The 15,265-nt window shown below is 41.8% G+C and overlaps 1 protein-coding gene across 2 annotated transcripts in view; it reads left to right on the forward strand.

The window, feature by feature from the left end:
- The window catches only part of DPP6 (dipeptidyl peptidase like 6), a 437,043-nt gene that overhangs the window by 342,292 nt on the left and 79,486 nt on the right, over window positions 1–15,265 (forward strand). For both annotated transcript variants that reach the window (XM_026069252.1, XM_026069253.1), the window contains exon 8: window positions 3,378–3,498. In XM_026069252.1, the coding sequence (XP_025925037.1) occupies window positions 3,378–3,498 (121 nt within the window). The remainder of the gene's footprint in view (window positions 1–3,377; window positions 3,499–15,265) is intronic.

Below are 15,265 nucleotides of genomic sequence, written 5' to 3' on the forward strand. Positions count from 1 at the left end.
GTAATCTTTTATCTTGATTACGCTCGACATTTTTAGGGTACAAGGCACTGTAGTTGGGAGGTTGATTTTAAATTCTCTGAGGTGCTCTGAATTATATGGGAGATAGTTTGAAGTCAGAACACTATATTTTCCACTGCAGTTTCCTGATAACACATGCAGTCTGATTAGTGTAATAAAGCTTTGAATGACAAAACAGTGAAGAAGAGGGGGGAAAAAAAACAAAAAACAAAAAGCAATGCAATGCCTTATAAARAGAAGGGTAGAAACAGGCTATTATTCAGTCTTGTCTGTTTTTCCAGTGGAGTTGTTATATATATTACACAACATTGCAAAACCTTCATTTGCTGTGAGAAGCTGGGCAAGGAATGTGTTGCATCGCTTGACTCCTTCSACCTGAGCACATGCCGGTCGCAGGCCAGACCTGCGGTATCCCTGAGCATGTAGCTCTTGGACATGGAGAACTGGGTCTGTCTCGCAGTTCGATGACGGCATCCTCGGGCTGTGCAGTGTGCAGAGCTGACCCTTGTGCTATATAGAGGGGGGACAGTGTTGTGAAGAAGCAGCACTATATGTCTGTAGTTCTACCCAAAAACATCTGGCGTGAGGACTCTTGCTCTTTCCTGTGAGTGAAGAGAGAGAAAGTATTGTTTTGTTTTTTCTCTTCTCCCTGTCCCTTTYCCCCTAAGAAATACAGGGCAACCCCTTTGCATGTGGGGTGCCTTTGTGTGATTTTGCCGCACTGTGCCAAATAATAATACTTCTGCAAGGCCTAGGTCTGTAAAGTCTTCAGCAGCACTAAGCTCATCACAGCCAGAAGAATATTTGTCTTCATGCAGTGGATACTTGGCCTCCGTCGCCTTCATGGCTGAACACAATCTTTGTCTTTCCGATGGCAGTCCTGTAAAATAGAAAACTCCTGTTCTCCTGATGCTAGAGAACCGTGAATTTAAGTTTGCCCGTGAGCTGCAGGAAAGCAGGTTTCTCGAGCCCCAGTCTGGCCAGTCTTCCCCYGCGCTCGTGTCCCCCTGCGGGGTTATGGCCTATCCGGGAAGCCTCTCCGAGACAGCAAAAACTTAAAATCAGGGGACTGCCGAGAGCTTGCTGAGGCTGCAGAGTCCGTGGGGCCGGTGCGCAGCGCGACGCCAGCTCCAGCGCGGCGGCGCCCGCCCTGCGCGATCCCGGTCCCGGGGCTGCGCGGCGGTCCCACGCGCCTGCGCCCGCTGTGGGCCCCTGGGGCTCCTGCGGACGCGGCCCCGTGGCCCAGCGATGGTTTTGCTGCTGCTGTTATTTTCTTAGTCTTTACAACTGCAGCAGTAGCTCTGATTTTTAAATCTCCTCAAGGAAAGAGACAGTTTATTTTACAGTATGGAAAGAAACCCAGTATTTTGCCTAAAGTATCTTATTCTGCTCAGTGTTCCTGATTTCCATATATATTTAAACTCCAACAGCCCTAGCACAATAGTTAACTAATATAAAATTCTTTACTCAGCACCCCTCATCTGCCTCCTCTTGCTTACTGAAAATCAGGGTAGGAAAGAGGTGTAGTATCTTCTACAACATATTTTTACTTTCAAAAAATATTAATTGGATGCAACTCTTAAGTTTAAAAGCCTATGTAGGCTAGAAGGAATAAAAGCAAGTTACAGTTTTAGTCATACTTTCTACCCTTAGGCAAACTCACTATACCAGTTGCCAAAGTTAAATTAGGATCTATACTTGCTTCTGGAATCTTTCCAGCTCATCTTTAGGCGAAACACAGACCGTAATAGGATGTGAAACATAAGCTGAAAGCAAATATTTTTCCCAATTCTATCTTTTCATAAGTGTAACATGAGAAATTGCATTCTAGTATCATGGGACAGGTACTTAACATTTGTTCCAATATCTTCAAGTGTATAAAAACCCATCTGTAAATGTCTAATAAATGACATTAATAGTTCATCTTCCAGTCTAAATGGCTTTCCTGATACCGTGTTCATTATATCTTTTCAGCCTGATTGAAGCTAAAATATTTAAAAACCGAGAATGCTGTTTTGAACAGATGCAGCTTACTCTGGGGGAGGAAGGGAGAGGACCTCTGTGTAGCACATGACAGTAGCACACAGGACAAAGCATTTAACCTGACAATAAAGACTGATGTCAAGGACCAAGATTTTTAAAAACAGCTGGCTAAAGTTTAGCTCGCTCATCAGTACTCAGATATTTAAATAAACAGCCTGATTTCCAAAAGCATCTAGTACCAATAGATCTATTGACTTGCATGAAATTAGCTTGAAGAACCAGAAGGCTTATTCAGGAGTCTGATATTGGGCTCCTTTCCTGACAATCTGGAATTGAAATTTTAATAAGAATTTTACACCACCCAGCTCTTCTTTGTGCTGGAATTGCTTTCATGCCAATAGTTCCCTTGAGCTGGATGGCCCCAGATGGGTGAACACGTGTTTGCAGAAACAGGCTTATCTACCCATTAGTGAGTGACCCTTGCTGTGGGCCTGTCCTTGCCCATATGAGGAGGTCTAATTACCTTTTGATCTTGTTGTCTTTCAGCAGCCTGAAGCTACTATATTGTTGCAACAGGCCAAGGGAGTTTTCCACAGATGGGCTGCAGGTTAATGCAGGCTGCACCTGTGCTGGGGGTCTGGGATTGACGAGAGTCTCGGGCACCTCCAAAGTCCATGTGTGCACCTTCTTCCCACCCACCCAGATTTCTGTAGGACAAACCAACCTGGGTATCAGGGCTGGAAGGGAGGTCCATCACACTGCTTTGGGTCCTCAGCGCTTGTGCGCTGCTGCCCAGCCTGAATACAGACCTCCTCATGCTTCGTTACTCAACATGTGATGATACAGGCTGCTGCCACTCCCCTTGGATAGGATGTTTCGGTGGGTAGCATCTGCAGTGAGCATCTGCATTAAATTCAGATTTATTTAATAGGTTGCCAGTTGTATTTTAAGGAAACAGGAGCAGCTGGAAATGAGGAAGAACCAATTTGGCCACCACATAGCATCACCATCAACTCTGCACACTGCTGGTGTGTCACGGGCCACTTTTACAAAATTCTGAGAGATGGCATTCTTTATTGCATGCCCTTGACTGCACTGTTCCTCAGCTGCGATGTTTCAGTTTCTGAAATGAAGACAGGAGGGAGAAAAATAAAGCTTGTATCAGACGGCCAAGGGTTCAGTTTGTTGTAAATTAGCATCTTTCTGTCAGTCAATGGCATTGGAAGACAGCTGTGAAAATCCTTTTTTTAAAAAGATGCTATAAAGATGTGATATGTGATTTTTGTACTGCTGATTATTGTAAAAGCAAAATGCAACATTTTATAATGGAGCCACTGCTTAACGGTGTTCTCTTTTTCTTTTTCCCTTCAAATCAGATATTTATCTTTGAGAATAACATCTATTACTGTGCCCATGTGGGGAAACAAGCCATCCGAGTGGTCTCCACAGGAAAGGAAGGTGTTATTTTCAATGGGCTCAGCGACTGGCTGTATGAAGGTAGGACACAATATTTAGGGCAGCAGRTAGTATGAGTTTTAAGTCACACTCTAGATTTACAGAACTGGCTGGAATTAGATGTTCAGCATTGCAATTCTGGGGACTGGTGAACCACAAGCTGAAAATTTCCTATCCTAACACTTGTCTGAAGTGCTGGACTAGAAATAATGTGAAACGATGTAAAAACTCTGTTTTCCTGGCTGTTTTTTCTTTTCCTTAGTCCAAAGGTAATAAWTCACAAAGTGTTAATGAGCAGAACTGCTTCATTATTTAATGGCACCTGCAATCACACATAGACATGCTAGTTTTCAAATCACAGAAAAGGACAGAAACGGGGAGGGGAAGTGGTTCTATTTCAAGGAAAGAAGCTAAGAAACAATTTTACTTGATTTGGTTATTTTTCACAGCACTGGGTGGCACACAGGACCTGGAAGCTGCCCAGATCTTGCTAGCTAAAAATTTTCTTAAAGCAGACAGGTCTTCACAGTAATTGGCTTCTTTCCCTTGAAAATGGGCCTGATCGGGTAGAGGGTCATCGCTGGYGCGCTGCTTTACTTCGGCTCTTTTCAGCTGCCAAACGGGCCTTCGGGTGTCTGTGAGCAGCTACGTGCAAAACAAACAAGCCTGCTCGCTAGCTTAAGAAAGGATCACTGCCAGCCCCCCCCATTCTTTTGGGGGACATAATATGCTTTTAAACTAATAGTCAAGCAGAATAAAATAAAATAAAGAACAGAACACATGCACACAAAACGTGTTCCTCTCTCCATGCCTGGCTAATACTCCCAGCAGTTTATTTTCACAAGGATCCTATTTTGGGGACCTGGCAGTCTCTTTCCTGTGACATATTTTCTCTCTAAAGTAACAAGTCCCAAGGCTTCCTCCCTCAGGTCTCAGCACTGCCACTTTGATGCTTTTCTTAGCTCTTCAGACAGAAGTGTCCAGGTAGGTCTACTAATTGAGCCCTGTTGGCTGGTCCCAGTTTCTTTGGCCCTTGATGGTACAGAGAAGCTTACAAAAATGCCATTCACCATTAATTGGCATAAAAATATGAAGCACTCTTTAAGTTACTATATATTGTACCTAAGCCAGGGCTGTTGGACTCAAAAATGAGGGAATTAAAATCAATTCTTTTTCATTTGTAACTCCCAGAGAAGCTGGTCCCATTCAGTGTCAGAGTTTGCACGCATCAGTGTACAAACTCATCAAACGCATCCGTGGAAATATCTGATACCGGTTTTAACTACTTCCAATATTTAAATGTGTTTTTATGTCATATCACAGAATATTTGCAAGCAAATGTCCTCCTTGTGAAGCACTTTGTAATCTGAGTAGTGGATAAGTTACAAAATGCTAATTTTATTTAATTTTTATTTATTTATTCATTTGTCGCTGAAGATGTGGGCTGTCCTGTTTGACTGTGCAGGTCGAATGAGCAYATTAGTAACCATATTTTGTTGATAAACTTCATTTAGTACATAAGGTCTTCTCACAGAGTCTTGCACACAGCCCCATGCTGACAGGAGGAGTTTGTCATGCTAATGAACTCCAAGCAAGCCAGCAAGCCCATGATGACACTTGTGTTTTGCTGACACATATTTTTATTGCTCAGGCAATTTCTTAGCTGACATTGACTTTCAGGTTTGTCCTTTATAATGAACTTTCTTGTTAACTTCATGTTAATATAATGGGATAATAAATGAATTTATGATTAAATACAGTCTGAATCTACCAGACCAGATTCTGCAACCTCCCTAAATAGTAGGTACAGAGTAGGACCACTGTACCTGTTATTCACTGACAGTATGTTTTGCCAAAATCAGAATACAGCATTTATTTGGAAATGTCACTTTGTGTCTGAGAACAGTTTATATTTAAATAAAATCTTGTCTTACTTCAAAAGTGATGTAGAGAGAGATTCAAAGGAAGACTGGGATACAGATGTCCCCAGAGTCTTGTTCAGAACCTGAACTTAGATCCAGAGCTGAACTGCGTGAGTTGAGCTCTTTCTCCTGTGTTATATCACCTGTGTACCTTGGACAACCTACGGGACTCTGGTTTGGAGAACCCAGGAGCTGGCAACTGTGTGAACGCTTTTGAGGCATGCTTGTCCATAGCTTGTCCTGCATAAGTGAGCAGCTACTGACATCCTAGCTACCTCCTGACCTAAAAGGCAGACTTCTGTCCTCATTTTTCCCTTCGAAGCTCAAGGGACCTGCTGCAGTCCTTATTCAGTGAGCAACAGCAGTGGCGGCTGCCCTGTGGTCGGGTGCGCTCAGTGCTGCACATCAAAATGGTCATCGTGGAGGTAAAGCTGGGACCGGAGTCAGAAATGAGAATCTGTGGCCGAGGTGTGAACAAGCAATGGGGCGGCAGGATCTGACGGGTCCCAGCATTCAGGTGTCACTGCTCTGAATGCATGAACAGAGGGAACTCCACAAGAAATTGGGTATTCCAAGATGATAATTTGGTAAGAACCACTGGAAGRCAGTTGAACTCTTCCTGCTGGAGTCCATGACAATGCAGACATCATTTTCAATGGAGCTGAATTTTCTCCCTACCAGCAGCTGGGATGTTCCCACACTTCACTACTACAGCGAGGTTGGATGTTGAGAACCACATTTGTGTTTGCGCTGCCGTCATCTCAGCAAGCTACTGCCATGGACTCTGAACATATGTGGAAATCTCATCCCATCTGTGCAGCTATCTCCGCCACCTAGTCTGCAAATGAGCTGTGATAAATGCTGAAGCAGGATCACGAGGCATTGAAAGCGCTGTTCTTCCCTCGTGTGTTCTTTTTGTTGCCGAAGTTCACAACCTCGGCGAGCGCCGGCAGCCGAGCCTCCCCGAGCGCTCTGTCAGGTTACTGTAACAGTTCATGACCTACTTCTCGCTTTCCCCAGATGCAGCACAAAAAATTCTTGGCGCTTCCTATGTGAGGAAGCCAAGTTGTAAGATCTTTTACCGCAAGCGGCAACATCCCACCCAGCCTTTCTGGGCACTCTTTTGCGTCCTTCGTTATGCGAATTCCAGTCCCAGCAGTGCCACCTTTTGGTGCGACTCAATGGTTGATATGAATGTTGGACCCAGAGGGAACGTGTCTCTTTGTTAACGTGATTGTTTTTGTCACGACAGAATAGATAAACGGTACTATTAATCAGATGATTTTAGTAAATCCCGAAGCAGAGCAGATCTAGAGTGGATTTGACAGGCTTTTCGCCCTGTAAAAATGCAGGAGTTCATTTCAATTCAAGTTAAGCTCTGCTTTCGTAAATCTGCCAAAGGGGAAAAAAAGTTCTTCAAGGTATTTATGCTGAACTGTTGGCTTTTGAAAATATAGTGAAAAACATTTCARATCAATCAGAGCTTAATCTACTTAGTGCATTCAGCTGGAAGGTTATAGGTTGATACATAGATTACTGCAACATGAAAGCATAGATTAAGCATGGCTTTTATTACTGAAATAAACATTTACAATGTTTTCATACAGTTTGACTTAACGTTTTCAGTGCTGTCTGATACATGCCTATATTAAAAAGGAGTGATAGCCTATAAGAGAGAATTTAAAGTTCTGAGGCTGAAACCAGCTAAACATTTAAATGAATAGCACCAGCAGAGAGTGTTTTATATTTCACTGCTGGTCAAATGACCGTTGTTGGTCTGAGCATATGTTTTAGGGAACAATGAGGCTTAAAGGTAATTTTAAAACAGATAGTGCTAGAGCACAAAGTGCTCTCAAAGTGGTAGGGTAAGAGTATGTTCTTTATATATATTCATTACTTTAATAAAAAGTATTGTATATTTCAACAAGTGTAGTGCAGCTAAAATTCATTTCATTTAAGCACTTTGTTACAGCGCTCTTCAACAGTAACTTCATTTATCTTATGCACCAGAAATGAATTCTGTCATGGTGTAATTAAAGTGTCTCCACTTGCTACCTGACACTTGGAGAAGCTATATTCAGAGAAATCACAGAGACTAGTGGGCTCTGCTAGAGATACCGGTAAGTGACAAAGGGAAAGTTGTAATATCCCTGTGCCACAGTTGGGAAGCTCATTAAATTCATTAGCATTTATGAAGTACTTGGTTTGTGATGCTGAATGCTGTGGAATAGCCCAGCCGCCACGCTGCTGCAAGACCTGGGATACTTCTGCAGGGCAGCGAACTTTATGAAGCTCCACCAAGCAGGATGGGGCCCTTCGTGTGCTGCGCTAGCATAAAGCCACGGTGTGACCTCCTCTTAGCCAGTCTGCATTGGCAGACACAGATACACAACTTGCACAGCTGGAGTTGCCCTCTGCTGCCTGGAGAATGCAGGGGGGTCAGAGCAGGGCAGTGTCCCCTCCTTCAGTGGTGGGAGGRCAGGAGAGGATTGGTAGCTCTAGATGGGTCTACCCTGTCTATAGACTGTGAAACTGAGTGTTTTCCTTTTGTCCTATTGTATGCGTCCTTGGATGTAAGAGTAGTCTCTTAGGAGCTATTTTGCAATTTGATCTACAGGGCATGTTTTGTTTGATTTTTAGGGACTTTGGTTTCCAAAAGGAAGAATTACTTCCTCCTCTCATGTCACAGTCAAAGAGAGTGATCAGAAAGGTTTGTCCTGTAAATCTCTAAAGATCATTTCGAAGTTAATATCCCTGTGCTGGCTCAGTTTGAAACAGTCCTGACACAGGGGCTGTGACATCTGGACGTCACCTTATCCTCCCATCAAAAAGAGAGAACAGCTGGCAGCCAGGCCCCAATAACATCGTACATGGCATTTATTTAAAAACTCTTATGCAATAAGTTATAGGTATCTATGACATAAAATTGATACTCTGTTCTTTTTCTGAGCTTAATGCACAGCAGTGTTGTTAAGTTTTATTTTTGGCTAGGTTTGGGAGCAAGAGGAGGAGCGAAAAGAGACACTTTTTCAGCTCTAACTCGTACGTGTTTTATTAATCTTCATTCTGCCTGTATCTTATGTTATCACAGACAGATCCTCTTATATGACTTTGCAGTGACACCTGGTGGGAGAGGCCAGGATGTCATCTTCATTAAGACAATGAAACTGCAGAAATTTTACTGCAAGCTCTAGCAAAAAAATCTCCCAGTTTCCCCTCACGTGTATTTCCCTGAAACTGTCCMTGAGCTTATGGGAACTACCTATCCACAGCTGTTGGCTGATTCATGCTGATAGCATTTCTGTTCCTTTTCTAGACTTTATAAAGAGTGGAAAGAGAATGAGGTAATAACGAAAAACCTTTTCCGTAATCTAATCAGCTTCTCACAAAAATTGGAGAGTATATTTAGAACAGTGTGGCTAGTCTCAGAGGTGCAGTGCCTGGTACCAGCTGCAAAATCAAATAGCATTTATTTTGAGCAGTATCTTTTATGCTTATAGTATTTCAAGCAGCTGAAGTAGATATTTTTCTTAAGTTCAGAAGTATTAATTCTGGGAGCCTGGAAGTTATCTTATTGCTGAAAAATGCTGGTAAGGCTGCTGATACAGTGCCTTACCTAATTTGTCTGTGTGCTCAGATTTCTATTATATAATACTAGAACTCTAAACTTTTTTTTCTTGGAAACAGGAACTTCGCTGATCAAATTATACCTGAATTTGGAAAGGGACATTCATAATTAGGGCTGAGAGCAAATAGCTCCTAAAATTCCTGTTCAATGTCAAYAGAGAAAGCGATTCTCATTTTTCACAATGTAGGGCTAATCATTCCCAATAAACAGTAGTTCCAAGGCCTGGTGGGGGCTATGAGATAAAGAATCAGACTGAGTCATCACTTTAAGATAAATTAATCTCTTGCAAGAGGACGCTAAAGCCAGGACTCCAGCTACTAAAAGGGACCAGCCTTAATGGGGCAATTAGATGGAGCAGGAGAATCCTTATTGACAATGCATGTGAAGACTCACTGGGACAGTGAGGAGTATTTGTTTGTTTTTAAGCACTTTCATATTTTCAGTCACAAAAAATATTTTTCATGGAGATGGATAAGTTTGCAGTTCTTCCCATCTTTCAATGTGGAGTAAAGGGGAGAGGGTAACACACGATGATGCCCTTAGTGCCACAAATGCACCCCACCTCTAGAAATCACTCGGGTGTCCTGACGTACGACCTGCTCATATGGGGCTTTAGGAGAAGCTGCATGGAATTTGCTCCCCGATTTCTGTGCTTGTTCAGGCAGGGTAGCAAAAGCAGCTTGATGTTTCAGTGACATTGTCATCTTATTCAAACAGAAAGCTTTCCTCTTTTTTGCATATTGGACATCATTCAGTGTTGCCCATTAAGTACATGCAGCTGTTATGTAGCACTTGGGACCATAAATTCACAGTTAGCCATTATGTAGCTGCCTATTGGAAATGTAGGTGGCTATTTTTTTTGGTGTACCTTTATTTACATGYGGATTTAAACCAAATGTGAAAAAATCTGGCCCTTTCTGTTGCAGTCGAAATAAGAATGACAGAGCAGCTCTTATCTCAGCCATGTGTTTGAAGTGGATAGTTCCACTGTAAATAATTCTGTTGAAGGGAAGAACAACTAGTTACAGCATTACTTTGCCTCATCCATATTAAACTAGAAGGAAAAAAGAGAACCTTAAATTTCATCCAATCATGTAATGAAAGGCTTGGAAGAAATTCCCTCGACGACTTGCTTTGGCTGAAGTTCACCTGTCATAGGGTTGCTTGCATTATAGATTGCATCAACTGGAATGGGCTTCTGGCCCTTCTCAGTTGGCTGTGGTCAGAGAAAATTGAACCGTTTATGATGCACATCGTGAACGCCAGCCTAGAAATCAGCAAGCTCCTGAAAACTTTGAAATGCGCTGTGAGCTGGACTGTCTTCAAAAACCAGCACTGCACAGCAATAACCTTGCCAGCTATAGCCCAGTCTTTAACCTTCCCTTTCTGCAGAAGGTTGTTTGGAACGGGGTTGTCTGCCAAATCCAACACCTGTCACCCTCTAATATTTGGATTCCCATCATTCAGGCTTCCGAATAGCTTTTAGAAGGAAAACAGTGTTATTTACTGTGGTCAGTTCTCTGAGCAATGGAAGGAAGCCAGATGTCCATGCTGATATCACTAGCTCTATCCACGTCTGCCAACGCTGTCAGCAAGGAGGCACTTGGCCACGGAGGTTATCAGTATTTTGCGTGGAAGAAGCTTGCACTTGCCTTTCACAGAGGCCCTTTCCAAAAGGACTTTTCTTCAGGAAGAGCCTTGAGCCTTGACGCTTCTCTGGGTGTTGTGTTGATGTCCCTTATCGCAGCGAGTTCTTCTTCTTGACAATAGCTCGGCTCAGGCCAATAATGAAAAGAAAACTCTCCTTTCTAGAATTATGTACTGTCCTTCTAGAAATAATGTCAGCCTGGGCACATTCAGAGGGGAGATGTTAAATAAATGTGGTCTGTTCTTAGAAACTTTTAGGTAATTTCTTGCAGTTCCATGTGATATCTTGCAGTTCATTCTTCATTTTTATCATAGGGTGATGATATCTTCACGCTTGTAGAAATAACAAAAATAGAAGTGTCATATGCTGTGGTTGCCAGTATTTAGACTTTTTAAAGATAAGGCAACAATCTCCTGAGTTGCAGCAGTTTGTGAGTGACTTTTTGTTAAGATCTACTTGGCTATGTGATTAAAGAGATTATTGAAATTAATATGAAACTTTCACTGAAACTAGATTCGCTGTGTATATACCACATGCAAGAGAACCAGTTGTGCTCAGTTACATCAGTTTAAATCCAGAGTAAGTCTTTTGATCTCTGCAGCTTTAGTTTATGTGCAATGTAGCACAAAATTTAACCCCACCTCTCTGGCAGAATCTCTTCTATTTTCCACTATTATGTTACTGTTACTGCACTGTCAGGGATGCAGTTAGCTCTTAAATTACCTTAAGTGAGAAAAGACCTACACAGTTTGCAACCAAATTAAACCTAATCAGTTAGCTACTGTTCAATTTAAGCAGGAATACAGGAATAAAAATAAAAATTTGACAAGTAAAATATGTAGATCAGTATCTGAGTAATGAAAATAGCAACGGGTAGATATCTGAAAGCAGATTCTGTATCACTGAGTCAAATATTTCTAAAAGATGGTATATTGAAAGTTGTATAACAGAGCTATCAGGAGTTTCTGATTTTAACAAATCTGTTTCTCTTTGCCAACATCACTTACAGTAGCCTTAGGTTAAATGCTGTATTGAAGATCTATGTCTCCATTTTCTGACAATGCTGGCATTTTTAATAACTAATTAGTATATTAGTGTTTCATATATTACAGAATAGTCTGGAATAACTCCATGGCTTCTAATAGAAGTGCTGGGGATCTGTCCCATGGTGCCTAGCAGAAGGATCTTGCTGTAATTTTCATGCTGTAGGTCCACAGTCAGCAGGGTTGCATAGGAAATACTTTAAATTTACAGTACTCCCAGAAAAAAAAGATTATGAATGTTGCATAACACTTGCAAATTAACTCAATTTTGAGACCTATGTTTTTCCTCCAAAAAGTTGTATCAGTGGTTTGACATGAAAATTCTTTCAATAAAACAGAAGTGGGAGAACCACAGGCCAGAAATCTCATTTTTATTTATATATGAAAATATAAAATGTGGTTCTAAACCAATCCACCCCTCTAAAAAAATCCACAGACCAATTCTTGTTACATGTTTTGGATGCATATTTGATCAGACTTCTCTCCAGGAGTTTTTATGTGGAAAGCATTTAAGTGACCATGTTAATGATGGATAAAACAAAATTGCATAATTTCTGTGTTGATAGAATTGAGCTTGGGGTGTGTGACACCCATAATAGTCTTCCAGGCTGTAGAAAATCGTTAAATGAAAGATAAGAAGAAATTGAGTTAATTCACACCAAAACAGTGTACATGAATATCAGGAAAAAATATTTCTGTTAGGCCATGTTGCCCAGGGATACTGTAGGAATCCCTGTCATAGGAGCTGTTTAAGAGTGTGTCACACAGATTTCTGCCATAGGTAGCTGAGATAAAAGTCCATCGTGTTTCAGGGCAAGGGGGAGATTAGACAACTTCTTTGAGGTCTCTTCTAGACCTATAGTTATATGACTTCGCATATGATTTTGATGGCTTTTTGTGATCTCTTTGCAGTTAAACATGTTGACTCTGAGATTACAAAGTTACTGCAGAAGCTTTTGAAATATCCCTTCAGAAGTTACAGAATGCCTGTTTATGTAGTTACAGAATGCCTGTTTATATGTGCAATTGGGCAAATACAGGTAATTAGGGAATCTAAGAGTACTTAACAGAGAATTAAGCCCTTTATCATGATAAATTTACATTTTCCTCTTTACTCCTCAGAAGTAAATTGGTGAATTTTTTTCTATGAACTTTTGGTTAAAAATATGTTTTAAAGAAAGCAACCAAGCTTTATATTTTGAAAATGCTGCTATCAAGGAATGATTAAAATACCAGAAAGAAAACCAGCCCAAATTAAGAGATAGCAACAGAAAAATTATATTAGTGTATAATTCCTTCAGTTTGGCCTGAAAAGTAACTTTCTGCAAATTTTCTTTTGATGCACTGGTTCTTCCTTGGTGCAACCTTGCTTATGGAAATTCAGGGACCAGTGGAAAAAACTACAGCCTGTTTAAACAGCCATCCTCTTCGTCTCACTGCTCTTTGGCCTGAATAAAAAGTATATGCTGTAAAAAGCAAAAATGAATGTACTCTGTCCAAATTAGAATGTGTGAAAGCTATATATGAAAGGGATGACAGTTGTGCTGGGAAATGTATCTTACTAGAGAATTGACCTCTCTGTTGTTCTGTAAATGTAGCAAAATCAAAATACCAGAAATTATGGTGGAAGTCAGCTCATGAGTTGGCAATTCACATACCTCAGCTCTCCTAATGAAAAGAAAAGAAAACAAACTAAAGTGCATTTAAGAAACTACAGCTCCAAATCCTAATATCGGCTGGAAGCAGTCATAGGTCAAAGGAGGTCCCTGAATGGAAAAGCAGAGTAATGGCCTGTGAAATGCAAAGGGCAAGTGACTCCCGTATGTTGTGGGGGGATCAGGGATCCCCCACAGAGCTGAAGTTGGCTCTTTCCTCCAGCACAACGGACAGGAGGTTAAATCTTTGCGTATGGAAAGTGAGCTTCAAAATTGTTCTCTGCACTCCACATGCTTGACATGACATGAGGAACTCTAGCTGCACAAGTTCAGGTCCTGGTACCCGGGAAACAGGATGCTTTTAGGGCTGATTTGCACGCCAGTGTTTCCAGCTGCCGTCTCTTCCATCAAGCAGCGATTGGGGAGCGTTAGTACACGAGGAATGTGGATGTAGTACAATGTATTTTTCAAACTGAGGTGAAGAAGGCAAATGGTGTGATGTTGATACCAGCCAGGACATGGAGGTGTCTGCACCTGTGTTTTGTTCTGGATCAGGAGAACTGAAGAATGAGGGTACGTTTTTAAAGCAGTCAGACTGACATACCAGCAGTTACTAAAAGATAAAGCATCCYGGGTAATATCACCCTCAACACTCAATTAGTTTATGTCGCTATAAGTAACTACCATATGGCAGAGCGTCTGCACCAGCTGTTTTCCAGTCTTCAATGGATACCGGGCTACAAGGSAAACCAATCAGAAACTACATCGCAGAGCAACAGCAATTACAAAAGTGGAGAAAAACGGCATATTTTAGAGACCATCTTAAAACTTTTAGATGGGTAAGTAATAAAATACAAGTGGCCAGGTACGTGTGGGCTGTTGTGTGCCAGGCGAGGGGTACCAGCTGCCTGTAAGCACCAAGTGAGGGCAGTGGGGCTGATTGCAGGGGATTTACAGCCACGGTTTGTCAACGCGGTGCAAAGCCTCCAGGACGTAACAGCAGGGAACCGAGGCCAAATAGGTGGCAGACACTTTGCATCACACGCTAGTACCTTGGTGATGAGCTGAGCGCTGCAGGGACGGAGCAACGCTGTCAGCTAGGGGAGACCTTTACCTTCAGGCCTGCGTGAAACAGCTGGAGGTGCTGCTGGGTCTTGCATGTTCCTCCGTTTTCCTCTGCTGCCAGGATGCAGATAAAATGCGATTACTTGGGGTCTGGAAAGGTAGTGACACCGACAGCATTTTCACGAGCCGGGTTTCTTCGTCCACCGAGGCAGAGCCAGACAGACCGTGGCTACCACACAGGTGATAATACAGAGGAATAAACCAGTGTTTTTATGTCTGCTTAGGGCTGCAAACAGCCTCCAGCAGGAAAAGCAGCAACTTCTTATACTTTTCCCAGCCTTTTTGCCTGCCTTCTACTTTTTCCTTCGTGAAGCRGGGTTTCCTGCTCTGAGAAATATTTCCGTGGCACAGCTGGGACATGCAAATRCCATTCTTTCCAGACCTTTTCTTCTAGAGGAGTTGTAGCCATTTCTGTGCTCATCTGTGTTGTCTTGGTGCTGAACAATTATGCTTTAAGGCAACTTGCACTACCATTTTGACGAGCTGTTGATTGCATAGCAGACAATTTTTTTATAACTACTTTTTTTCCTTGCTTTTTGAGAATGACAGAAAATATGATGTTCCCTGATTCCCAGTTGTAAGAGATTTTAAGATTCCCAATCATAAGAGAAGTTTTCCACATTGATCTGCCTTGGAAAATCTTAGTCTACTGTTTTGAATCACATCAAACAGCATAACAACACAAAATGCTGCTGGGAGCTAAATACTGTAATCTATTAATAATTGTTTAAAAAGCTTTTTATTAAAGAATTCCTTGATTGTGGATTTGGAAGGAATTTCTTTTCACT

The sequence above is a fragment of the Apteryx rowi genome, unplaced genomic scaffold (genome assembly GCF_003343035.1).
Source record: "Apteryx rowi isolate R43461 unplaced genomic scaffold, aptRow1 scaffold_29, whole genome shotgun sequence".
Classification (NCBI taxonomy): Eukaryota; Metazoa; Chordata; class Aves; order Apterygiformes; family Apterygidae; genus Apteryx; species Apteryx rowi.